The following is a 25357-nucleotide window of genomic DNA, read 5'->3' on the forward strand; positions in this document are numbered from 1 at the left end:
TACCTTGGTCCTATAGATCTGACTGGTTATGAGCCACAATAAGCTACAGAGCTTGAAAATCCTTTCAGGACCTTCATGTTCGACTGTATCCTGTCGTTCAGAAGGTTTTTGCACGCTGCCTCTCTCCCAGCTCTCAGGCTGGCAAATACTGTAGATAGCAGAGGGCACCCCATCGACGGAGAACCTAGTGGGCATATAGAAAGCTACTTCTCATTTCAAAGCAAACAGAGAAAACAGAAAGGAAAGGCAACTCTGCAGCCAAACCCAAGCCTGAACAAGGCAGGGGGCTGCCTGCCCAAAGGTCTGAAAGAAGGAATGTGCATGCAGAAAGAAAATAATGTTCATAAACAAAACGAGTGAGATGTGAAAGCCCTGCACGAATCCTGCAGCACTAACCACAAAGACGGGCCTGAGGGGCACCAGAGGCCCTGCGACCAAACCATCCTCCTTCCACCAGAAACTCGATGCTCTTCCCAAACAGGGGAAAAATGGGATTCTGATGCAGGGAGAGAGAAAACTGTCGCAGGGGAGGGATGCCAAGGCTGGGATACCCTGTCACTCCCTCCTCTCTGCTGGCTTCCCCTATCCCATTCCTCCCCCACACTCCACAAGGACAGTCGTATTTTTAGTCCTTCTTACAGCTAATTAGATGGCAGGATTAGAAACAGCATGAGAACAGTGCCTGTCTTCCAGACCTTCCCCATCCCTCCATTCTCCCCACAGCTCCCCGGTGAGCAAAGGGTTCCAAGAACCCCCCAGCTTTAGACCTGGGAGTTGCATTTCCCCACTTGGAGGGTCTCTGCTATGAAGGCAAGATATGGAGGTGTTCATAACATCCCGTTACAACAAGAACAGTGTCCCCTCTCCTTCCTCTGCACATCAGATCTTTCCTTCCACCTTTACCTCCTTCTGCTCTGGGAGGTGTACTAAATCAGGTGTTAAGTGACCTCGTCCTCTCATGCCTGAGGACAAGACCAAAGAACCCCCCCAGGATCAGCATTTGCACAGCCAAGCTAAAAATGTCAGTGTCGTGTCCCCGTGGCATCAAGGGTAGGTGAACCAGAGACGTCTTTGGACGTGCCTGCCAAACCAAGGCTGGGCAACTGGAGAATGGCAGCTGGTGGAACAAACGCACGGTGGTTAGTCAGGCAGGAAGATGGCCGCTGCTAGAGGTACCTCTGGTGAACGACTGGCCCTCCGTCAGGATCCAATGACCTCAGCAGATATATGAGCTGGCCTCAGCTTATATAACTACAGAAAATGTTTATAACATCAAATATTCATGCTCCCATTGCCTTTCAACCATGTTTATGCAAATACCGTTCACATGCAACTAGACAAAGTTTGAAGTGTCTACATTATTGCATTGCTGGGATTTTTGAGGCAAGGCTTTCCGTTGCGGAAAGATGAATTTTATATAGGACAGGAGTTCTTCATCTCTGTGTTTTGCAGTTAAAGAGATTTACTTGCAAGTTCTCAGAAAATTAGTCCTGGACTCCTAGCAAGAACACTCTGAATTTGAGAAGAACTGACTGTGATTATGGTGGAAACACTGAGACAAAGTATGGTTAGATGAAGCACTGCAAACAGACTTGAGATTTTGCTTCTTCTGCTGGCTGGGTACAAGCTGTCTCTGTCTGGAAGCTGTAAAGCAACTGAAATATTGCCTATAGAGATGTCACAGACCAGTTCACCCTCTCCAAGTCAGTCATTACCCTTTACGCCTCAAGGAACATAGCTGCTATTTGTTGGTATTGCTACTGGGCTAAGACAGTAAGTCTGCAGAAACTGCATGAAATTTGAATTTATTCAGGAAAACAACCTGGAGGAGAGCAATGGATCTGCAGGTCATCAGCATTGGAATGTTCATGTAATTTACAATACTCCAAAAACAATCATAGGTGAACAAAAGAGAAGAAAAAACAAAATTTTCTGAAACTTCCAGAAGGTGACAATGCCAACAGGAAGGTGAAGAGGACCTTCTTGATGGACACACTTGGAGGGCATGAAAGAGTTTCTACAGAGTTCAAAGTCCAGAGGGCAGATTAAAACCATCTAGAGAAGAAGAGAAGGACAATTTGGAAACAATATGTTTAGCGAGCTTTGGGATGAGAGAAGAGGTTGAAACAGAATAAAGAAAGGCAGTTGGAGAGAAGTCTCATGGTACTTCTCTTGAAAACATCTAAGAAAGTCCATTTCAGAGAGACAAATGGAGAAAAGTGGGGAGGAAAGTCTGGCCAGGAGGCAAGTTAGCTTCTTAGGGAAGTCAAGTGATACTCAAGGAATCAACCTGATTTTGTTGGAGAATCAAAGCAAAAGAAAGCCAATGGGGCAGGGTCTATGTTTGCAAGGTGGCATTTCTACTCCACAGGAAGAGACAGCGGCACAGGGGGAGCAAAACCTGTGGGCTGACCTAAGCCATTAACATCAGGAGAGGCAGGAGACCTGCAAGAATCATCGCAAGAAGGGAAGAACAGTGTCTTTCTGGAGACTGATTCCTCTCTTCTGTAAAAGCCTGTTGGCATCCCTGGTCACTGCTAGGGCCTTAAAGCTCAGGAAATTTTCTCAAGCTACTATTCACTCCTCCCAAGGCTTTCTTTGCTCTTTCCTCCCTACCGTACCTTCAGATTTACTCAGAGCAGGTAACCTCCTGCTCAGTCCTAAATTTCTTCTGCACTGACAATGGTATACACTGTGCCTAGTACAAAACACTTGATGATGTGCTGGAGCCTACTGTTTACAGAGAAGAGAATCTGTCACCCTCCCTCCCCAGCTCATTAAATCTAAAACCAAGGACTGTCTTGAACCGAAGTCTTTGGTCTGTGCCAGAGCTTCAGAGAAGTTCAGATCCAGCTTCACACTTCACAGCTCTGGCACCAGAGCCAGGACAACACCCCTTTTCCCCTGAACCTCCCTGGTAAAACCCTGATCCAACATTTCCAGATGGTGCAACCCCTGCTTAAGGACTCTGGCTGGACACAAACTCCAAGACCAGAGTTAAATGCAAGCTTTTGATTAAACCAGTTACCCTGATTACCCTTCCGTACACCTCCTTGCAAGCCATCGGGAGGGGTCTGACAAGAACATGTGTGGCTGAAGCACTTGCTGTAGTAAGATGATTGTCCATCTGAGCCTTGGAAGTGATTTCTGGAAGCTGAAGGAATAAATTTCATGGAGGTTTGCCTTCCTCGACAAGCAATTGTAGCAATATGCTATTGAAAAACCAGCCCTGAAACTCATTGAGGGAGGGAAACTGGCACAAAAGAACTTTAAAACAGGTCTTTAAGAGCGGCGTAAAACTTTAAGGGTTGAACATCACGCACTTGTAAAAGCAGAAGGTCTAGGTCTGCTGCGCAGGTGTCACGAGTAATTATTTCCAGTTACTTATTGAGAAACACTTTAGATGTTTTGACTACAAAGTGTAAAGGGCCTTGCCAGAAAATTCTGACATTGAAGAGGTGGAGGGAGAGGCAGGAAAAAAAAGAGACAACAGAAATAGGAGAAAACACACGGTACATTTACATTCTAGCGAAGCAGCTGCCGTTTTAACAATTTCACAGTCTGCCAAGACTGATGACCTTAATGGTTTGCCTTGAATTCACTGAAGCCAGAATACCTTGCCTTCAGCAGGTAGCAAGCCAAGTTATAAAAACGAGGTTTAATTTGATAGTCATCCTCACATTTGCAGCTGGATTTGGAAGTGGCTAAAGCTCACTGCCTGTTCAGCTCAGGAGCCTTGGCTCTGAGGTCACCAAGGCTCCTGGTTTATATGTTTGTCATTAAGCACTGCAGAGTGAAGTTCACCATTTCCAGAACCCTGGTGGATAGGCCAGGAAGGTCTCAGAGAATCCTCCTCACCTAAAGCATCTGGACAAGTACAACTCTTATTCCCCCTCCAGAGCCAGCACCGATGGCGAACCTGCAGCTTTCCCCTCACTCCCTGCCCCACTGATTCCCTGCCCTCACCACTAACAGAGCTTGTGGCTACCTGAAAGCCCCATCCATATAGACATTAGGAACAGATGACTCCTTTCTATACAGAAGCAGAGAGCCTGTTACCGTGACTTTTGATGTTCATTACACGTCCTCAGTGTTGAGCCAAGCCATGGCAGTGGAAGTCTGTGCTCACTTTCCCAGCTGCCCCCATCCCAAAAGGCTGGGGTGAACTGAACACAATTCAGTGCCAAAACACCAGCTCCTGCCACAGAAGGGCTAAACTAGAGGTGATAACTCCAAAACCTCCCTAAGCACCTGTAACTGAAGGCAAAAGGCTTTGTCTCAAAACATGAGCTTACTTTTTCTCCCACTCTACCTGAGAGCAAAGTCTAGTGCCTCTTCTGGCTAAGCCCACCGAGAGAGAGAAGCCAACGCCCCCAAGGCCCCACGGGTAGGTTCGCTTGCTTACCGAGGTGACTAAGAGCCTCTTTATCCCATGGCCAAGTGGCAGCACCAGCCAACTCTTCCCTCACTGAGCTGGCAAAGTAAACGTTGAGGAAGTGGGTGCTGTTCAGCTGCAGGGCCTCCTTCAGCTCCTTCACGCTCATGTACACCCTGCAAGGACGAGGGAGAGGAGACAGTCAGCAAACACATCGGTGGGGCAAAGAGGAAAAGCAAGAGCTGCCTGTAGATAGGGGGGCAAGGAGGCAGCAGGCCTGGAGACTCCATCCTCAGCTGCCTGGGACCAACTTGGTAAAGTGTGGGAGGAGCAGGGACTGTTAGAGACGTCTTTAGGTGAGATGCAGTCACACAAATATGAAGACATTTCCCCAGCTTCTCTAATCTGGAGGCTTTCACAGCCATGGCTCTCCTCTCTGCCCGCTTCCTCAGGACAAGCGGTCTGGTGGGAGGTGGCAGCGTGTGGTAAGAACAAGGAGTCCCAGCAGGACACAGGCGTGTGCCACGGGGTGCCACCTCGCCCCCACGCCTGCATGTTCTGTAGGGAAGAACATGAGCAAAAGGTTCCTCCAACTTCGCTCTGAGACATCTCTCTTCCAGTTCTGCTCAAAACAGAGCATGGCCTGACCTTGGAGAGAGCTCCCTCTGAGAGGGGGTGGTCTGGGATGGCTGCAGAAGGGTGGAGAAGTACCAACTAAACTCCAAAATAAGCTTAATGAGGAGAGGGGAACAGGTCTGGAGACAGCTCCACCAAGGGGCATGTCTAGAGGGGGAAGCCTCCTAATGACACTGTTGGCTGTCTCTCCTCCAGTCTCCAGAGCTGAAGATAAACAGTCGTAGGAGTAAAAAATAAAATAAAATAAAATAAAATAAAATAAAATAAAATAAAATAAAATAAAATAAAATAAAATAAAATAAAATAAAATAAAATAAAATAAAATAAAATAAAATAAAATAAAATAAAATAAAATACTGGAATGGGGATATGCAATACATCCATTTCTAAAGGTCACTTTGCACCTGTCCTACAGCGAACAGCAGAGCAGTAACACCATGGGCACCTGGGCATCACGACAACGATCCTCACTACTCCTGCAGGGCTGGCATGTCTCTGTGCTCGGAGAAAAGTGGTAGTTGGGAGATTTAGGTTTTATTCTCCCCTGTGTAGTGCTTTCTGCACAGGTTGGAGATCTACACTGCCTTCACCAGTACACCAACAGCATTGGTCTTTACAGAGTTCATGTCCTCAGCAGTGTAAAAGGATCAGGATCTAACTTAATAATAACAACGCCAATTCCAATAATAATAGTAGTGGGACTGCAGGGCCTTGGGCTGTGCTGTAAGTGCCAGATACTCTCTTAAATTAAGTACTACTGTTTCCACTGTCAGTGCCATGACCCTCATGGGCTGAGACAGCGCTGGGACAGGTAGTCCTAGAAGACATGTCTCCAGGTCTTCAAAGTCTGAGGAGTCTGACCCCACAGTTTACGAAACCAAAGGGAAGACTGCATTAATTTCAGAGGTCCTAAGCGGAAAAAAAACGCATGGAAAGGCTTCAAGTACATCACTGTGGAATGATGATGGAAATGCACCATTGTGGAAATATGTCATAAGAATGACTAAATCTGCAGCATAAAGCCAATAGCAACATTAAGGTGGTGGAAAGCATTTCGCTTATCCCCCTGCTTCCAGGAGCAATTGGCATCTTCGAGCTGCATGGAGAGCTCACGAAGGGAACACAAGAGTTTCTTTACGCTGGACTAGCCGTGAAGGCACACCGGCTGTATGTGAGCGAGCAGCTTCTGTAAAAGTGGCATCCATTAGCACATTCCTCACCGTGTTGAATTATGGAAGAAAGGACAAAAAGTTAAACACGGGCAAAGAGGAAAAAGGCATATTCTCATCCAAGATGTGAAACGAGCAGGGAAAGCAGTGAGAAATGTGCAAATACACTGTTTGAAATGGCAAGATCCCTAGTGAAGTTATTACACCAACAAACTTGTTTAGAAAGAGAGAGGTTGCTACAGCAAAGGGAAGAGGAGGAGGAAAAAGTGAATAAAAAATAAAAATAAAGGAACAAGATTTCAGAAGCATACTAAAGCAGGATGACATGTGGAAAGGAGTGCGTGAAACCCAAGGGTGACCATTTCCCTGCATCTGAAATAGCAAAGATTTTCAAAAGCCATTACTGCCTCGGGAAGTATCAGGTAACTGGGACCTGCTGACTGCCTCTCCCTGCAGGTAATGGGGATCTGCTGACCCCCCTGAGGGGCCATCCTGGCCTGGGCATCTCCCCACATTCCCAGGGGCAAAGGAGCTCCAAAACTTCACCTACTTCAGAAAATCTTGGCTGATGCGTATGGCAGCATTTAGCGATGGGATGAGATGACCAGCTTGTCTTCACCAGGCCCTGAGATCTCCCACCACAAAGCAGCATTCCCAGAACACTTTCCCCAGCCACATCAGCTTGCGGAGAGAAAAACTCTTCCAACCGGAAACGGCAAATTAGGATAACATGATCTCTTCTCTGTGATGTCTCGCCTGAGCATCCCAGACACGCGCCACGCTGACGCCATCTCTTCAACCCAACCAAGACGGGAGCAGGCCGGGAGGAATAGATAGGGAGAAGAATAAATAAACCTGAAGGACATATTTGTGGCATGAGTCGGAAGGAAGAGAAGCAAAAATTTCATAGAAATAGAGTGTAAGGAGGGGGAACAGGGAGAAAAAGTCTCCCTCATGCACCAGAGCTGCTCGGGGGACACAGAATTAAAAATAACGTTGATTCCTGACCTATGATATCTTGGAAAAATAGCCCCAAAGCCTTCCAGGCTGTCCAAATTCCGAGGGCTGACGTCAGCCCTATTCAGAGGGATATTCCCGCCGCCTCTCTTCTGGAGACATGATGTTTTTCTGGCTGTCGCCTGCTGTTCCCTTGACACTAGCAACATTTTTTGTCAACCCTTAATTATAAATAACTAATTTCCTCCATTGAGAGATTTGGATGGCTCGGGGCTGTGTAAAGTGTAGGGGGAGCAGTTTCAGCACTGAGATGCTCATGGGTTGGGTGGAGAAGGAGACAAAAGGACCCCGATTTCACCCGCTATGACAGGGAAAGCACAAACATCATCCTGCTGGTGTCCCCAAAGACACGAGCAAGACCAAAACAACTCTAGAATGGACAACTCTGATTCCCCTCAGTCCATATTTCCCACTGGCATCCTCAGCTGAGACAAGGAGCATGCAACTGGCGTCTTTGTCTGTCACTTACTGCCAAGGTCATGCTCTCCCTCCTCTTTGGCGCTTCTGTGATTTTCCCTGGGGGGAAGCAGAGCAGCCTTTGGTCTCCACAAATGGGCCAAATGACAGCCCTCTCCTCTGCTCCCCAAATAGCTTCCCAACTCCTTCAAGACTGAGTATTCCAAACTAGATGGTATTTATGGCACGGTGAGTGCTGCAAACCAGCACACATACACAGGGAGAGCCAGAAGGACACATGAAGACATAGATTTCAGCTGAGCAGAAAAAAAAAAAAAAAGCCAAAACACAAAAAAAAAAAACCACCTCACAACCCAAAGAATAAAGCAGAAGACAGAAGACAGGCAGAGAAAGGTGATCAGGTTTGCCAGATTCAAAACAAACCCTTTTCCAAGAACGTAAAAGCCTCACTGGTGAGCAGCTACCTGCATGGCAAGACCACCTCAGCCTAAGGAGTAGCTGCATCCCTGCACACAGCTCTGCATGGGCAATGACAACATGCTCTCACTGTGTGACATTTCAGGCTACTGAAGGGAGGGAAGGAAGGCAAGTCAAGCAGCTTCAGTGACTGTCACCAAAGAACTGTGGAATCCAAGACTCACAGCTGCAGGTGAAGAGGACCTCCTCAGGCCAACTGGTCTGACCCTATTTTGTTCAGAGCAGGTCTAATTACACCAAATTGCTCAGGGCCATGTCCCGCTGAGACCTGAACTTCTCCAAGGACAGAGGTTTCACTCCCTCTCTTGGCAACCTTTAGATATCCTGATGGAAATAAAGACTCCTAATGCCTAATACAAACTTCTCACATTCTGACTTGTGTCCATCAGTTTCTGTCCTCTCGCCATGCAGCTCTTCTCAGAGCCCACCTCTATCTCCTCTGTGACACCCAGTCACAATAGGAAGACTGTGCCTCGCAGGAAAACCCTCACCTCCCTTCTCATGTGTTTGCCTGCACATTTTTTTTCCTAGCCCACAGTGAAGAAAACATCTTTCCTCTTGTGCTTGTAAGTAAAGCTCTGGGTTGGTTTGGCCAACAGAGAAAGCAACGTGTTTCTCCAAGCAGCAGTAGAATGGGCAAACTGTGATATAAGCCTGATTTGGTTTAAAGTGGGAGAAGAGAAGCAAGAACAGCAGGTTTTAGTGATAGCCTTATCACAACAGGAAGACTTGGTGCCATAAAAATGACCATTACCAGTGAAAGACAAAAGATGGCACTTCTGAATGAAAAGCAAGGCCAGCACGTACCCCATGCAGCACCATAAATCAATCCCAATTCTCTGGGTATTGCAAAGGATGCATGTGTAATGCCACAGGAATTCCACTGCAATGCAAAAATAGGAGTCTTCTCCCTGTAGACCTTTCAGAGGGGATGTGGGAGTGGGGTTGGATGGAAGTTGTCCAAGTGCCCTCCATGGACAGCTGGAAAATACTTGAGACCCAGCCAGCTCCAAGCTAACCATTCAGCCTAATGAAGTCACAGGGGATTCTGCTTTCATGTCCCTCACCCACCACAAGGAAATTCCTCTTCCTGCTCCTGCCAAGCAGGGACGCTCCTTTTTTCCAACCCAAACCTTTGTTTGACAAATGAGGAATTCCTCAGACTTCCCAGGAACAAGCACCAGTAATATTTTTGGTGTGCTGACATGCGTCTGCAAGGTTGCAAAGGGTTAAGATAATGCACAGCAACATTTCTTCTGAAAAATCAGCTGAAACCAGAAGAGCCACAACTCAATCCATGAAGATAGGTGCTAGATCAAGTGGCATGAATACTTCTGAGGACAGACTCTCTCAACTCCCCATTTCATCAGTGAAGAGATGTTCTTCCAGACTGCGAGCCAAAATGGACATCTTCAGTTCACTCCACCAAAGGACTCTTCCTCTGAAGAGTCTTCCAGACTCAGGCTCTGTCTGCATGCATGAATCCCCCTTACTAGAATTTGTGAATCCTCATCCCTGCTCCCAGCATGGGAATTCCCAGGTGATGCTCAACCTTGCCTCCCTTCTGGACATGCTACCAGCTGGGCACTGAGTGCAAGCCAGGATGGGTTGTCTGGTCTGCCTCCAGACTAGACTGATGGCGGTCCTCAAAACCGAGCCCAGGAAAGGAGCCCAAAGCCATTTGGGTGCACAGGGGATGAGAACATCACATACACCTCACTGTCAGTGAAAGAATAATGGGAAGGAGGAAGCAGCCACCACTAACAGCATTGTGTAGGAGACACTTTACTATTAGCACGAGGAGCTGAGTGTTAAGATGTAAAAAAGGGTGACAGTCCAAAACCCCCCTGTATTGTGCCTTCAGGATCAGGGGTTTCCCTTACACAAGACCAATTCCTGCTGCATTCAGAGGAAACCCTCTGTCTCCACGTGGGAGGTGGATTTGGCTTTGGGACTGAAGCAGCTGCTGATGCTGCAGGGTCGGAGAGCTGCACTGGCAAAGCTGCGGACAGGATCAGAAAGGGGCTGTGGTTCAAGGCTGTGACCCTTCTGTGCAGATTTACTGGGGAAAGAGACCAAGAAGGCTGCAGCCTGTTAGCACACAGCAGATGTTACATCAGAGGGGAGCGTGCAGCTTCTTGAGGTCAGATTTGGGTAAGAAAGAACAATAACGTTAGTGTCAGACTAGAAAGCCGTGCAGGGCATTTTGCCCTGAGATAGGCTGAAGAGTAAATGCTGCTAACGTTGGCATGATCCAGCTATTCCTGGAAGTGTTTGCTAACAAAATTCTTTACTAAATAATCATTGCACCAGAAAAAGCCAGTGCTATTTTAGACCTGGTTTTGGTAAGCAGTGTAAGAATTATGAAAGAGCCGATGAAAGAAAGAAAACTTGTCCTGAATTAATGATGGATTGATTGAGATTAACTTAAATAGAGAGATAAAGACAGGTCTTGACTTAAGAATGGAAAAACAGGACTGACCAGCAGACAGGCTGCATCTGGGAGGCTGGGGAGAGCAGGGGGAAACGGGAACTCCCTGAAGCCAGGCTGAAAGCAAAAAGTAAAAAAACCTTCGAGAAATAAGAGCAGCAACAGAAGGAACGAGCTCTCTGAGCAGGAAAGGGGGCTGAAGCTCGATGTAATTGAGATTAAAGTGCAGGAATGAAAGTGTTCATAGATAAAAAAAAACTTGGTGGGTGTCAGGTATTTGCAGTGGGAGTCTGGGAAAGTGGGCCTAGCTCCTTGGGCCATCTCCAGGTGGGGACCTGCCCGAGCTATCACCCTCCAGTGATGAGCAGGGACACCAAGCCTCTGCTCCACAGTGGCTTTTGGGACTTGCACAGCTCTCATCTCCCATGCGTGGGAAGAGCTACCAGCCATGTGGGAGAGTGGGTGTCCCCACCACAACTCTTTCTCCCCCATGTTTCCAAGCCCCTGGGCACCATCCTTCCACCTCAAGCCACTTCTCACCCAGGGACAACCTGCAGTGATCTCCTACAATCCCACCATGCTCACACCTCCACAGCCCACTTTAGAGTCCATCACAACACCAGCAGCCCAAAAGAGCTTCCCTCCCAGAGCAGAGAGACAAGGATTGGAAGAAGGACATCCTCATTTCTGTAAGGTGACCTTCCTCACAGATTTCCTTCTTGCAGCCTCAGAGGTGTGTGTCACCCACACCCACACACACCTTGTATAATTCTGCTTGGAGAACCCTGTGACACCAAGAACAGATCCACAAATTCATTGTTTCTTACAGCTCCTCAGCCCTAGAGCATCATTTCATTCTGCCAAACAACCAAAGGCAACACTCACTTGAAAGTTAATACAAAATACGCCAGATGTTTCCCAAAAAGATCCCCGGAGAGGCTGGCTTTGAGCTTGTGTTAGTACTACCGATTCACCCCGTAAACCTTCCTTTTCAGCCCCTCGGGGAAGACAAGCCCATGCAAGTCCCATAAACTTCCTGGCTTATGTGACAATTCTTGTGTTGCTTAAGTATAATGGGCCATCAACTTTCCCCTGGGATAAATTTGTCCCAGCAATCTGTGTTTTAGTGCTCTACATCTTGGGGGAGTTGATAGCATTTGGGGTTTATTTTAATGGGAGTTGGTAGCAGTGATCAATTGCAGAAGCTCTATTTCCACGGAAATGGGTATTTAATAGATTTTTGAAAATGGTAGTTATTGACCCAATGGGCCTTAATGGCTTAAAAACCATCTGATTGTAGTATGTAAGAGTAAATGCATATGATTTTCAAATGCGTACTGGAATAGGTAGTAAAAACCCTTTTAAATTGCAGGGACATGGTCAATAGGGAGTTTCCATTTGCTTGTTTGGCCTTTCTATTTCTATCGGCATGAATCATGGCCATCTCTTCCTCAAAGAGACTTGCAATTTCCTCACGGGTGAGATCATCTGAAAACACGCGACCCATCCGAGACCCACAAAGGTAGGAGGACGTCTTTCATCAGGGCGGGTGGCGATGGAGAGCCAGGCTTTCAGAAGAGCTGGGTTCTCGTGCAGGGAGCAGAGGACACAGAGCACCTCATCCTCTGTGTCCCCGAGGGCTGCCCATTGCTCCCAGGGAGAGCTCAAAAGCCAAGCACACCTCCGAGACCCCTGGGATTAAGCTCAACCTACAAGCTCCCAGTTGATGATCCTGCACTCAAAGTCCCAGCCAGAAAACTTGGTTTATCTGGGGGTTAACATGGACCAAAACCATAAATAGGAACAAATTCCAAAGGAAGCCCAAATCCCCAAACTGAGACATAGATTTATGGTTATTTCCCCCCAAACCTAGCAGCTCTCTGAGATCTCCAAGGGCTCAGCATGGGCTGCTGTTACTCCCCACCTTAGGCCCATTGTCCCTCCCCTGGCTGCCCATTTTCAGGAGCCCGCAGGGACATGGATATGAGATTCTTGTCTGAAACCAGCCTGGGGGCTTTGCAAAGAGGAGAACACCGTCTCCTCTTCATACACAGCGGGCACAAAGGATGATCAGACCATCACAGTGACTTCTGACCCCCCCCTTCATCCCCCAAAACATAAGCCTGGCCACCCCGAGGGCACAGACCTAGCAAGTGGGGAAGCCCCTGCACACCTATGGGGGCTACACGAGGGTTGTCTGAGAGGCTGGCCCTTGGGAAGAAGAGGGGAGGTTGGATGAGGCCCTAAGCAACCTGACCTAGTGGGTGGCATCCCTGCCTACAGCAGCGGGTTGGAACTGGGTGATCCTTGAGGTCCCTTCCAACCCAAGCCATTCTGTGGTTATGATTCTCTGATTCTAGGGGAGCTGTTGGCATGAGGCATCATCACCTCTGAGAACAGGAACAGAGTGCTGAACTGGGGGAGCTAACACACAGAATTTGCAAGGAGAAGAGCTCCAGACCCGACCTGGGGCAGGGAGCCCTGCAGCCCTTCTCCACACGGCTTGGCTCCAAAAACCCGCGCAAGCAGCAGCAGCAGCCCAGCTCCAGCGCCCACCAGCACGCCTCGGAGAGCCCGGCCGTCCCCAGGGCAGGATAAGCGCTTGCCTGCTCTTCCTGCTGTTGATGCTGGCGGCCGAGAGGCTGCGTTACACAGAACATGTGCGCGCGCGGGGGGAGCGCAGGAATACGCTCACAGCCCCTTGCGGTTTCACCAGTCTGAACTCAACAGTGGCAAGTTATTCTAGAGCAGGCTCCAAGCTAAACAGAACCAGGTATGGTTCACTTTCCGCCTGGATTGTTTGTTTCAAAGGAAAATAAAAAACTTCCAGGGCCAGGGCTGAGCCTTGCAGCACTCTTCCCCTGCCTCAGGCTGTGCAGATAAGCTCAGTCCCCATTCAGACCGTGGGAGGGGATCTGCTGTAAATCAGCTCCTTCTCACTTTTTGCTCACATCAGAATAAATGAAATAGCAGCACAGGGGGATAAAGGGGTCTCTGCAAACAAGTGGGTGTCCCCTGGAGCATAAAGCAGGGACAACACAGGTGGGTGCAAGGCTCCTGTCCTCCGCTGCCACTGCACGGGCTGCACGTGGCCAAGAGACTCCAAGCAACCCAGGCAAGGGAGGACTGTGCAGACACCAGCTCAGATTTTTGCCTCGCAGCTAGTCAGGACAGAACAGCTTCATCTCCTCACATTAAATGCCTCTTTTACCCCTCTATCTCTGTCTCCTGTCCCTCTAGGACCTGAGGGACAGGAGACAGAGCCCCAGCACTGCGCTGCACAGCCAGGGGACGTGGTGGCAGGGAGTTCTGTGCCCCAGTTTCCCCAGCTGGTATTACCCTTCCCCACAGCACAGGCAGGTGGGTCCATGCTTAAAAAACACTGCAGAACACACAGCCTTTGCTGCACAGGGCTTTCAAAGGCATTAAAGAAAGTAGGCACCTACATCCCCCACTGCTGTTCAATGGAAGGCAAGAGTCCAGCTTTTCACCTGGTGCCTCCACCTCCTGCATCCTCCTCTGTGTGAAGTGCCTCAGATTGCTGCTGGGAAAAAGGCAGGGCTGCAGAGAGACCTGAGACGTTGCTGCATTCACCCCGAGCTTCTCACTGAAGGGCAAATGTTTGTAGCCTTGACATTGGCTGGGATGGGGATCGATATGCACAAAGAGAGGAAAAGGAATCTGTTCAACCCAAACATCTCTGCCTCTTCTTTAAAAAAAAAAATAAATTAATTTAAAAAAAAAAAAAAAAAAGATAGGGGAAAAAACAAGTCCTCAGCCTCCAACTTATTTTTAGGTCCCGGCAATTGGGTGTCCCAGCCGGAGTGCGGCGCGCGCAAGCCAGCACTCTAAAAATGCCTCCCTCGCAGATATAAAAAGGACACGGGATAATTTATTGGGGAAGCTTTGCAATGTAACAATTCTATGTTAACCACAAACAAACAACACAAAAAGCCAACCCTGGGGCTGCCTCTGGTCCGCAGCACAGCCCTTGGCAGGCGACAGTCACCAGCGCTCAGCATCCAGAGCCCCCCAGCAGAGCCTTGGGCTGTTCTGGGGGGCTCAGGCCGTGCCTAGCCTAGGCAGTCCTGTCCCCTCTGCAGAGGGATGATCTGATTTCCTAAATAATGGGGCTGGTCGGGCCAAGGAAAACTAGATTCCTGTGTCTGCAGCCCCACTTGCCAACCCAAACGTGGATAAATAACCCCCAGGACCCCCTGACATGGAGCTGATGGGGTGCCACTGGGCCACCCCACTTCGGTGTTTCCTGGGCTCACAGCCACAGACACGAGCACGGCGGGGTGAGGAGGAACACAGAGGAGTGCTGAAAGCCAGGACAAAGAGCAAAACCCCCCAGTCCCAGCCCCCGGACATGCTGTTCCTCACAATTGTCCTCTTGATACAGCTGTGCCCCAGGGTGGTGGGAGCTCCCAGAACAATAGCTCACATCTGGGCAGGCTGTTTTCCCCCAAAAGCGCCCAGACTGCCTGCAGCCCTGGGCAGGGACCCACTCCCGCTGCTCACAGGCGATTTGGGTTGTCCTCCTCCTGCGTGGCACCCTGGGGGAACCCAGCCAGTCAAAAGCAAATCCAGGAGCTTTGCCCCAGCCTCGGGCTCGGGGGAAGCTCAGGCACCCAGAAGCAGGATCGCAGAGACATGAGCTCTCGGTCACATCATCAGCGCCTCGGCAGGCAGCCTGTCCTTGTGGTATCAGGGGCTCTACCCAGGACAGTCCCATCTGTCTTTGCCAAGGTTTGAAATTAGAAATCAATGGGAAGAGCCCAGAGAGAGTGGGCTTTTCCACAAGGAGAGACGAAGATTTTTATGGGCTCAGTCCAAGGGCTCTCATAAAACATTAACACCGCCACCAAGAAATCCATCAGACTCTAAAAAAAGCCCTGTTAATCAATGCTCCTCTCCAGCACCTCTGCCAGAGAGCAGAAGAAACAGGAGGCCATCCTTGCCTCACCTGCTCTCCCCGGGACACCTTTAATGTCCATTGGGCAATCAGCCAAATTTCCTGACAACGACTGGAGGGCTGGGAGCAGCTCAGAGCCATGAGTCCTCGGGGGTGTCCACAGGAGACATTCCCTGAGGTTAATCTGGGTCAGCTTCTGAAGGCACTACTTCGAAAGCAGGAGGGTCCCGAAGGACCTTAACCCAATTAAGCATCCCTCCCTTAGGGGGGAGCCCAGCTACGCCTGCATTAAGGCTCATCAGGCGCCCGGTGGATCAGACAGCTCCGTACCGCAGCTGTGGCCGTCCCAGGGGAGGCAGAGCTGAACAAGGCTCTGAGGATGTGTGTGCAGGAGGGAAAGGGGAGGCGTGGGGCAGGGAGAGCTCAGACACTGCCCCATACCTCTCCTTCTCCTACACAGCCTTCAGCGCCATGGCAGAGACATAGCAGGGAGGTGCCACAGCCCCTTTTTCCCTTGTGGCTGTCCCTTTAGGGACCATCTCCTCCAGCATCCGTGCTTCTGGTGGGGCTGGCGGAGCCCGGTGGTTTTCCACCTCCTGCTGTTCCTTGTGCTGGTTCTGCTGGGTTCCGGGGTGCTGAGACAGGGCCCGGCAGCTCTGCCCTTACGTGGGCCGCCCTCTGGTTTTCCTTTTCACGCTCCCTGTGTCACACACCAGACTCATTGACTAGCTGCCCGAGGGGGACCCTCGCTGAGTGTTAATTGCTGCTAATGAGCTGTTGCTGCTTTCCTTCCAAGAATGCCAATTACCGCTGCGCTCAGGCGCTGCAAGGAGATGCGTGTCTGCAGCGAATCAGCGCGGATGTTACCCCGGCCCCTGGCACCGCGCTGCCACCAGCTCCTGGAAAATGCTTTAAAACCTGGTGAGACTGGGCAAAGGATGACAGCCGACAGCCCTCCTGTCGTTGTCCGTCCCCTCCCGCTTCCCATGGTGAGTCAGGGTGGCTGGGATGTCCTTGATGTGCTGTCTTCTGGGCTGGCTCTGCGTGGAGCCAGCCACCAGCACCCAGGCCCTGGCTGAGCTGTGCTGGGGGTGCTGTGGGGGTGCTGTGGGACTGGCTGTGTCCCAGCCCAGGTGGCCGAGTGGAGATGCCCCATGGCCTGGGCACGGTGTCCTGGCACAGCACTGGTCAGTGTCGTTCCTGCCCCGCAGCCCTGCCACCCTTCCTTCAGACCCCCTCTCCATCCTGTGCTCAGCACACTGAGATCTCCACCAGCTACAGAGCACAGCTCCCTCCACAGACATCATTTGTCCTTCTCCAAGCTGCAGCCCCAGGGAGGTGAGGGATCAGCTAGGACATTAAAGGCGTTTACAAGTGCTTAAAGTCACGGGAGCCAAGGCACAGAGACCCTTCACCAAAACTGCGTCTGTCCACAGCCCTGGCAAGAAATCGCCTGGTGCCTCGCTCCAGCTTTCTCCTTTGGATGATTTTTGGCAGTACTGAGAAGCATTCACACCCAAACCGCTGCCTCGAAGTGAAATACGATGGGGATGATTCACCGCACGAAAAGTCCTGGGGCTTTGTTGTGCCACCTTGCTCTGAAAGGAGGTGTCGGCAGCTGGAGCGTGGCCGGGGGCATCCTGCTGCCTGCCCCCGCTCACCTCCCAGCACCCGGCTCCTCCCGGGCTGCCCTTCCTCGGTCAGTTTGCAGTTATTTCGCGTTATTTCCCTCGTTTTGGCTTCCACCCTGAAAGTCCTCCTGCAGGCTCCTCAGCTGCCCCACTCCTCATAAACCTTCGTTTGGCCAAATTATGGCTAAAGCCAAATGTACTGGCTCAGCAGGAGCTTTCCCCAAGCAAAACGCCTTGAGCTTGTGTATTTGGGGGTATCCACCGGCAACTGAACGGCACTGACCCAGCCATGCAAGCAGCTCTGGATCACCTCACCATTTCCCAGACCCACGCTACCAATTTCCCAATGTTTTTCCCGGAAAAACAACGGGGTGCAACTGCTCCATATGCCTACCACAGCTGCTGGGGTGCCCGAGGCAAGGGCTGTGCCAGCGCTCCCCGAGGGCAGGGAATGGCAGCCAGGGGGAGCTCAGCAGCAGCAGGGTTCAATTTGTGCCCCCACATTTCCCAAATGCAGGGCACACTGGATTTCTCCTTCGGAGCTTAGCCTACAATCAATCTTGTCTTATATGCAGACCAACGAGGTCTGCGGAAAGAAAAATTGCAAAAGATTTGTTATTTCCCTAGTGTTCCCATTTTCCCATTCCTTTCCCACAGAAGCAAGGTTTTTGTTTTGTTTTGCTTTGTGTGTGTGTTGTTTTTTGTTGTGTTTTCTTTTTATTTTTTTTCTTTCCCAACTTTCAGGGGAAAATCCTGACAAATGGAAGCCCTGATTCATACCAGCAAAAATTTGGCCTTTTTTATTTTAAGGTGGAGCCCTTCTTGTCTGAGGATGAAAACATTCCTCTCGCTGCACACACAGGGCAAGGACCAAGCCTTGGCCATGCTCCTATGGAGAAGCAAAGTCCCGCCTGGTGGCCAAGTGGCCATGGGTGGCCACCACACGTGGAGAGCAGTGGGGCAGGCAGGAGGACCGCTCGTCCCCCAGTGCTTAGGAAAGAGCTCGCTCACCACGCTGGGAAGCAGGAGGACGGGCAGAGACAGGGTGGTGATGGTGGCTGCCACCAAAGAGACTTCCAGGGGTGGGGAAACATCTGCTGGGGGTACTTGGGCAGAGGCATCGTGTGTGGCTCCATGGCTGGAGGGAAGCACTGGGAGAAAGGCTCCTCGTCCTCCCCCGGAGTGTGAGAAAAGCTTGAGAAGGAGGGAAGGGCCCCAGAGCCACTGCCCAGCCCTCAGGCACCTGCTTCCCTCTGCCCTGCGGTCCCCACCTGGGAGCTGGCAGAGATCAGAGGCTGGCTTGGGAAGAAAAAAGTATTTATGGCCACAGCCTACCTGCTTGCACAGCCTAGAGAGTAAAAGTGATGGAGAGAGGAGACCAAAGGAGCTACGCCTCCCTAAACCCTCCCTTGAACATGTGCTCCCTGGGGGCAGTGCTGCCCTCGGTGGGGGTGGCAGGGGGGGAGCCCCACGGCAACGGGGAACACGCAGCTCTCTCTGACACTGAGACAGAAATGACTTAAAAAAAAAAAAAAAAAAAAAAAAGGAAAAGCCATGTCTTTTTTTTTTTTTTTTTTTTTTTTTTTCCCTGTCTCTGGCCAGAGAGCACATCTGGCAGCACCACGAGTGCTGGAAGCCATCAGCGCCGGCACTTCAGAGGCTCCGGCAGCCTGTGCCGGGGGAGGAGGACGGTGCACAGAGCACACCGAGGGCAGCCCCCCCAGCACGGGGGGCATCCAGGGGCACCGCACCACACACAGATGCCCCACGGGCACCTCGCACCCGCACACACACCGGCGGCCAGACCCCACGCCACGAAGCTGCTGCGTCTGGCACAAGCACCGACCACGCGCGGGGCAGCTCCGGTGGCACCGCAGCCCCCAACCCCCCCACACCTACCGCTGGGGCGAGTCGGGGTCGAAGCAGGTCCTGCCCACGTCGGCAGCGTGCGGGTCGCAGCAGTCGCCATCGTCGAAGTCGTCCAGCATGTTGTTGCACTCCATGTGGCAGATGCCATCACGACGCTTCCAGGAGAAGCAGCGGCCGGGCCGGCGGCAGTCCCCGCCATCGTAGCCAGTCAGGGGGTGCTCGCACTCGGGGTCGCAGCGCTCGTTGCCCACCTTGCTGGGCTCGCAGCCCAGCAGCACGGCGCGGCGGCGCAGGGAGGAGTTGCGCACCTCCAGCAGGCTGAGCTGCCAGGAGATGTTGTAGGGACGGAAAGCGTCGCTCAGCGCCCGGTGCTGCCGCCAGACCTGCTCACGGCTCACCGTCGGCCGCCCGCCGCCGTCCTCGGCCAGGCTCACCACGCGGTACCGCACCGCCTTGGCCCCCCGCAGTGGCCAGTGCTGGTTGTAGTGGGAGACCAGCTCCACGTTGTCACACGCTGTCTGCCCGCAGGCCGGGGGACCCAGTGGGCGAAGGATGGGGGGCGCGGGGGGCAGCAGCGCCTGGCGCCGGGGGAAGGAGCCCTCGCGGAAAGGCGCCCAGCGCTGCTCCGGGGCGTCCAAGCCGGCGGCCAGCACCGGTGCCACCCCCAAAGCTGCCTCCTCCAGGAAGGGCCGCTGGAGCTGGGGCTGGGGCAGGGCTCTCTGCCACAGGGCCAGCCCGGCCAGGTGTCCCCGAAAAGCGTGGGCATCCCCCCAGGCGTCCCCTCCCAGCAGCAGGGTGCGGCAGGAGGCCATGAAAGTGCTGTGCAGGGGTCCCCGCTGCCCACCAGCGCGGCCCACCCGCGCCCCATCCACGTATAGGGACATCCAGTGCCCGTCGTAGCTGGCAGCCAGGTGGGTCCAGGTGTCCGGGCGGTAGCGGTGGGACCCGGTCACCTCGGTGGCGGCGGTCGCCCGGTCGGTGCGGAGGGAGAAGAAGAAGCGGGCGTCCTTCTTGCCGCCCAGCCGCAGGGCGCGGATGCCCAGAGCCCAGCCCTTATCGCTGGCCGTGTGCGAGCAGTTGTCGAAGACGCCTGCAGAGGGGATGGGGATGGAAAGAAAGGAGAGGCGGTGAGGGCTGGAGCTCCACGAGCATCCTCGTGGCATCCCAGGGTCTCCTGCACCTGCTGGGATGCTCTGCTGAGGAGCTGTCAGAGCAGCTAAGCACCGGCAGCAGCAAGGATGCAAAATCTGCACCGCCGGGCTTCTGCTTGGGGGAGAAAGGGTGAGGGGAGGTTTTGGATGTGTTGGGAAAGATGCAGAAAAAAGCAGGTGGCCAGAGGCTGGGCAGCAGGCGCCGGTCACCGTTTGGGTGAGCCAGGAGGGGGCTACAGCCAGAGAGGCTGGATGGAGAAGGGAGGAAGAACACAGCCAGGAGGGGAGGAGAGGCCAAAGAGCGTGGAAGGAGAACGCATCTCACTGTGCACCCAAGCGCATCGCCAACCCGAGCTTTGGGCTGTGCATGACCCAGCAAGGGGCAATGGACCCGCTGCTTGAACAAAGTGGTTCTGGGCTCCTCCATCTCCGAGGCAGCTCAGTGTCCCGTCACCCAGACTCACTCCCTGTCTCCCTCCATCCTCTTGGGTTAATGGCTGTGGCGCTGCCATGGGTGCCTGGAAGCACCTGAGGCCACCACGGCTCCGGCAGCCATCTCCTGGTGGCTGCCACCACAGCTGGGACATCTGTGGAGTCGTCACCTGGGGCTGGTGAGCTCAGCATTGCTTCCGAGCCCCACCAGTGGCACCTTGGCATGGGGGCAGGGCTGGCCCCGTTTCCCAGCATGTTTTGACACTCTGGCTGTTGACAGGCCGGGTTTTTCAGAAGGCAAGAGCCAAGCACTTGAAGATGCCTTTCTCAGGCATGAAGCTGGGCTGCTTTGCTTTGAAAAAAATCTTGGCCCCATCCTGAATCTCCCTCCAGCCAGCAGCGATGGGCTGGAATTTGAACCATCTTGAAAATCCTGCAAGCAGGCAGAGCTTGAGCCCCCCGAGCCCTGTACCTCAGCATCCCACCCCAGAGCAAGGCTTCGGGATAAGCCCATCAACACCATCCCCTCCACCCCACCAAGCTCCCACCCCGATAAAACTCCCCAGGATGAGACAGAGCAAAGCCAAAAAGCAGGAGGCAGGAGAAGGAGCCTGGCAGCCGTGGGAAGGCGAAGCTGAGCGTGTTCGTGGACAGAGGGCTGGCTGGAAGGTGTTTGGACCTGGATCTCGTCTGGAGGATGGGGAAGGGGGAGCGGAACCTGGCCTGTGACGTTCATCAGTGATTAGAGCGATAACGCCGGGTTTTAAAACAAGGGCTGCTGGCAGCAGTGCAAAAAAGTGAAGAGAAGCAGCGCTGCTTGAGCACTGATACGTGAAAAAACTGGCTGCAAAAACGCCCCCCAAAGCATCAGGGTATAAGGCTGGAGAAGCTGAGACAGCCAAGAAATAATAAACCCCATTGGTTCTGCTGCAGCTTGCGATTGCAGAAAAGTTGTCAGGAAAAATGTTTGATGGAGAAGTGTCCAAAAAGGTGAGGTGCCCCACGTTGTAAGGAGCACGCTCACAGCACCTTCTCCATCGGGCCAGGTGCTCTGCTGCCCGCTCGGTACACCCAGGTCCCCAAGTGTCACCTCCTGGTCACCCCTGGGGACCAAGCAGCAACGGAGCTGCAGCCCCAGGAAGACACCTGGGAACAAGTCTGGGGATGCCTCTGGTGAGGGATCTTCCGACCCAACAAGACTGCCTCTGATCTGAGCAACACCAAATCCCAGCCGGGTGCAAGGTGGGAAAGCTTGGAGATGCTCAGCTCTGCCCCGCTCTCCTCCCACCTTCCCTCACATGTGCACAGGGGATCGGGAGCATCTCCAGCTCCTCCACGGCTGCAGGTGGCCCCAGGGCTGCAGGTGGCCCCAGGGCTCGGTCCCTGCAGGGCACAAGCCCTGGGCCAGCAGCTCTCTGTGTCACCTGCCTGCATCAAAGACGTCCCCGCCGCCCTGTCCCCGTCCCAGGCAGCCGGCCCCGCGTTCCCAGCTGCAGGGCGAGGGTGGGAAGCGGCGGGTGACTCAGAGAGCCGGAGGCTGACTCAAGCCTCCGGAGCTTGAGTGCGGAGCGGGAGATATTGGCTGCCCGAGCGGGTGCCAGTGGTCGCTGTGTAACAACTGGCCCACCCCCGGCAAGGAAAAAGAAACAAAACAAAACAAAACAAAACAAAACAAAAAAAAGCCTTGATAAAAAGAAAAGAAAGGAAACTAGCTGGGAAAAGTTAAGCCTAACACCTGCGGGGCCAAGCTCCAGGTGCAAACAGCTGTGCTGCGGGTGCGGTGAGGCTGGGGGACGGGGATGCAGCCATCGCCCAGCAAAAGGGGAGGGAAATTTAAGCAACGCGCCCGGGGGAGGGTGGCAATTGGGAAGGGAGTTAGGGTAACGGGAGGGTTTCTCCACCCAGCCCTCCGATGCGGCTCGGCACGGGGCTGCAGCAGCCCCCCGGCTCTCCCGAGGGGCCGCCGTGTGCCGGTGCCCTCTGCCCGCAGCTTTCCATCCCCTGCCCGCTGGCTCGGCTGGGGATGCTGCGGGCTGGCTCCCAGCGCCAAGCGCCCCCCAAAGCCGAAGAAGGGAGCCCCGGGGGGGGGACACAGAGCCCGCAGCCTGCCGGGGGGGCACCGGGGAGCCCGGCCGGGAATGGGGCCGGGGCCGGGGCCGTGCGTGCGGCGCGGCTGCCACCGTGCGGCCGCAGGGTCCCGGGGCTCCGCCGGCGGGGAGGAGGAGGAGGAGGAGGAGGAGGAGGAGGAGAGGGGAGGTGGAGGAAGGAGCGGGGGGGCTCCGTGCCTCAGCCCCGGGGCGCGCAGGGGCCGAGCCCCGCAGCCCGGGCGCCGGTTTGGGGTCCCGCGACGGCGGGGGGCTTGGGACGGGGAGGGGACACTTTGGGGTCGGGGGAGCGGGGCGGGGACGTCACCTGCCGCAGGTGAGCAGCGCCCGGCGCTCGGCGGTGTCCCCGTTGCCGGGCAGCCCCCCCTGCCCCCGGCCGGGTCCCTCCTCCCGTCTCGGGCCGGCCGAGCCCCCGGTGCCCCCGGACGCGCCCCCGCCGTGCCCCCGTCGGGCCGGGCGTTACCTGCGATGACGGCCGGGTTGCTCTGTCCTCCCTCCGCCTTCACCCACAGCTCCAGGGTGAAACGCTCCCGCGGCACCTCGGGCAGCGCCTCCGGCCTCGCCGCCAGCGTCTCCCGGCCTCCGGAGAAGTACAGGGCGGGCAGCGGCCGGGCCCGGGGGGGGCTCGGCACCTGCGGCGCCCGGCCCCGCGGCCTCCCCTCCGCCTCGCCCCGCTCCTCCTCGCCTCCACCCCCGGCTCCCCGCGGCCTCCGACCCCGCGGCCTCCCGGGGGCGGCGGCGCCGAGCACCCCCTGGGCGGCCCGGCCCGGGTACAGCCCGTAGGGGTGGTGCGGGGGGGAGGCCCGGCGGCTCGGAGCCTCCAAGCCGCAAAGCTCCGGGGGGCCGGGGAGGGGGGGCCGGGGCACCCCGCGGGCCAGGCTCAGCGCCGCCAGCAGCAGCAGCGCGGCCGGGGGAGCCCCGAGGCTCGGCATGGCCCCGGGGGACGGAGAGGGGCGCCGGGGGAGGCGGGGGGGGGGGACGGGACCGGGGGTGGAGACCCCGGGGTTTTGGGGAGGGGGGGACGGTGGGGGGCGCTCAGGGGGGCGGCGGGCGGCAGCCGGGGCAGCGCCGGGGCATCCTCCCCGGGTCCCCGCCGCTGCCGCTGCCCCCAACTTTTCCCCGGCGCCGCTCTCCTCTGTCCGCTCCTGCGGGCCCGGGAGGAGGAGGAGGAGGAGGAGAAGAAGGAGGAGGAGGAGGAGGGGGAGGGCGAGGGCACCGCCGCGGGGACCCCCTGTGCCTGCGGCGGGGCCGGGGCTCCCGCTCTCGCCGCGCCGCCGCTGCCCGCCGGCACCGGGAGGGATGCGCCGGGCGCCCTTATCTAGAAAGCCCCGAGGCGCTCCGCTCCCCCCGCCGGGGAGGGGTTGGAGGGGGGGGCTGCCTTATTTAAAGATGATTATGTCCAATCTAATAAACCCCGAGCGACGCATCGCCCTCCCCTCCCTCCCTCCGCCCTCCCGGCCGCTGCACCCCGCCGGGACCTGCTCCCCGGCTCGGCACGGCTCGGCACGGCCCGGGGACGGGGACGGGGACGGGATGCGGAGCGGAGCCGGAGCCGCAGCAGAAGCAGGGGCAGCACCTGCGGACACAGCCCCGGCTGCCCCCGCCGCTCCCACGCTCCCCGCAGCCTTCCCCGTCCTCGCCTCTTCCTCCGCTCACCGCTCTCCAGCCTGGCAGTCCGGCGCGGGGCTCCTCCGCTTTTCTTTCTCTTTATTTATTAGGACCATTATTATTATTATTTCCTTCCCAAGTTGAACCGAGCCCGCGCTGCGCTCCGGTTCTGGCTCCGGCCGTGCCGTCGCCTCCATCCCGCTCCTCTCCTGGGGGTGGGCGAGAGGAGGGGGCACCCCCAGCCCCCCCCGAGGGCTGAGCCGGGGGGCTCCGTGTGGGAAATCCGCCCGGAGAGAGCCGCGGGGTGCCCCCGGCCGGCCTGCCCTTCTTTTTTTCCCTCCTTCTTGTTTTTCGGTGCTTTTTGTTTTTTTCTTTCTTTCCGTCTCCCTTCCCGAACAATGATCCCATCTGTTGGCCACGTGCAGCAAGGTGGGCTGGAGGCGCCTCGGCCAGGCAAGAGGGACAGAGCAAAGCCCCCCAGACCCACCTTGCATGGCCCCCACCCGGCCGGGGGGCACCCACTCCACAAAGGGTGCCCCGAGCCCACGGGTGGGCACGGCAGCTCCCAGAGCTCCCCCCCAGAAACCCTCGTGCAAGCTCGGTAAGGCAGGTACACTCAGCAAGGCTTTTCTTTTCCTTCTTCTTATTTTATTTTTCTTTTTTTTTATTTCTCTCCAAAACACTATCTGTGGCGGTCAGTCCGAAGCAGGGTTGCCAGCGAGAGCTGGGAGGCCCCTTCCAGGGTACCGGCTTTCGAAGCAGCGAGGCAGGAGGGAAGGGATTTAAGAGCAAGCGGCAGGAGCTGGCCGCGGGGGGCTTGTTTTCTTTCCAAAGAGCTGGCGGGGGGGGGCACAAAAAATAGTAGGGCTGGGAAAACCGGAGGGCCAAGAGGGGTGGCACGGAGAATTGCCTAGCCCCTGGGGAAGCAGGGAAGGAGGTGCGAGCACAGGGAGAGGTAAGGGCATGGGGAGGACACACGTGGAGGGGAGAGGACACGTGTGCGGCATGCGAGGACATCAGAGCTGGAACAGGAGTCCCAGGAGATCCCGAGGAGCTGCCTGTCCTGGGGCACGAGCAGGGTCCAGCACCCAGGGATGTGGGGAGGTTTGGGGCTCCCCAGG

General features: G+C 54.8%; 1 protein-coding gene across 1 annotated transcript in view; it reads right to left on the reverse strand.

Moving 5' to 3' along the window:
* Positions 1-23560, reverse strand: part of PAPPA2 (pappalysin 2) — a gene marked incomplete at both ends in the record, with an annotated part of 72349 nt that extends 48789 nt beyond the window's left edge. Inside the window, 3 exons of the mRNA XM_082765729.1 lie at positions 4406-4551; positions 18971-20030; positions 23092-23560. Coding sequence (XP_082621855.1) covers positions 4406-4551; positions 18971-20030; positions 23092-23560 — 1675 coding nt within the window. The remainder of the gene's footprint in view (positions 1-4405; positions 4552-18970; positions 20031-23091) is intronic.
* Between the last annotated feature and the right edge of the window lie 1797 nt (positions 23561-25357).

This window comes from Aythya marila (assembly GCF_965140915.1).
Source record: "Aythya marila genome assembly, chromosome: 8".
Lineage (NCBI taxonomy): Eukaryota > Metazoa > Chordata > Aves > Anseriformes > Anatidae > Aythya > Aythya marila.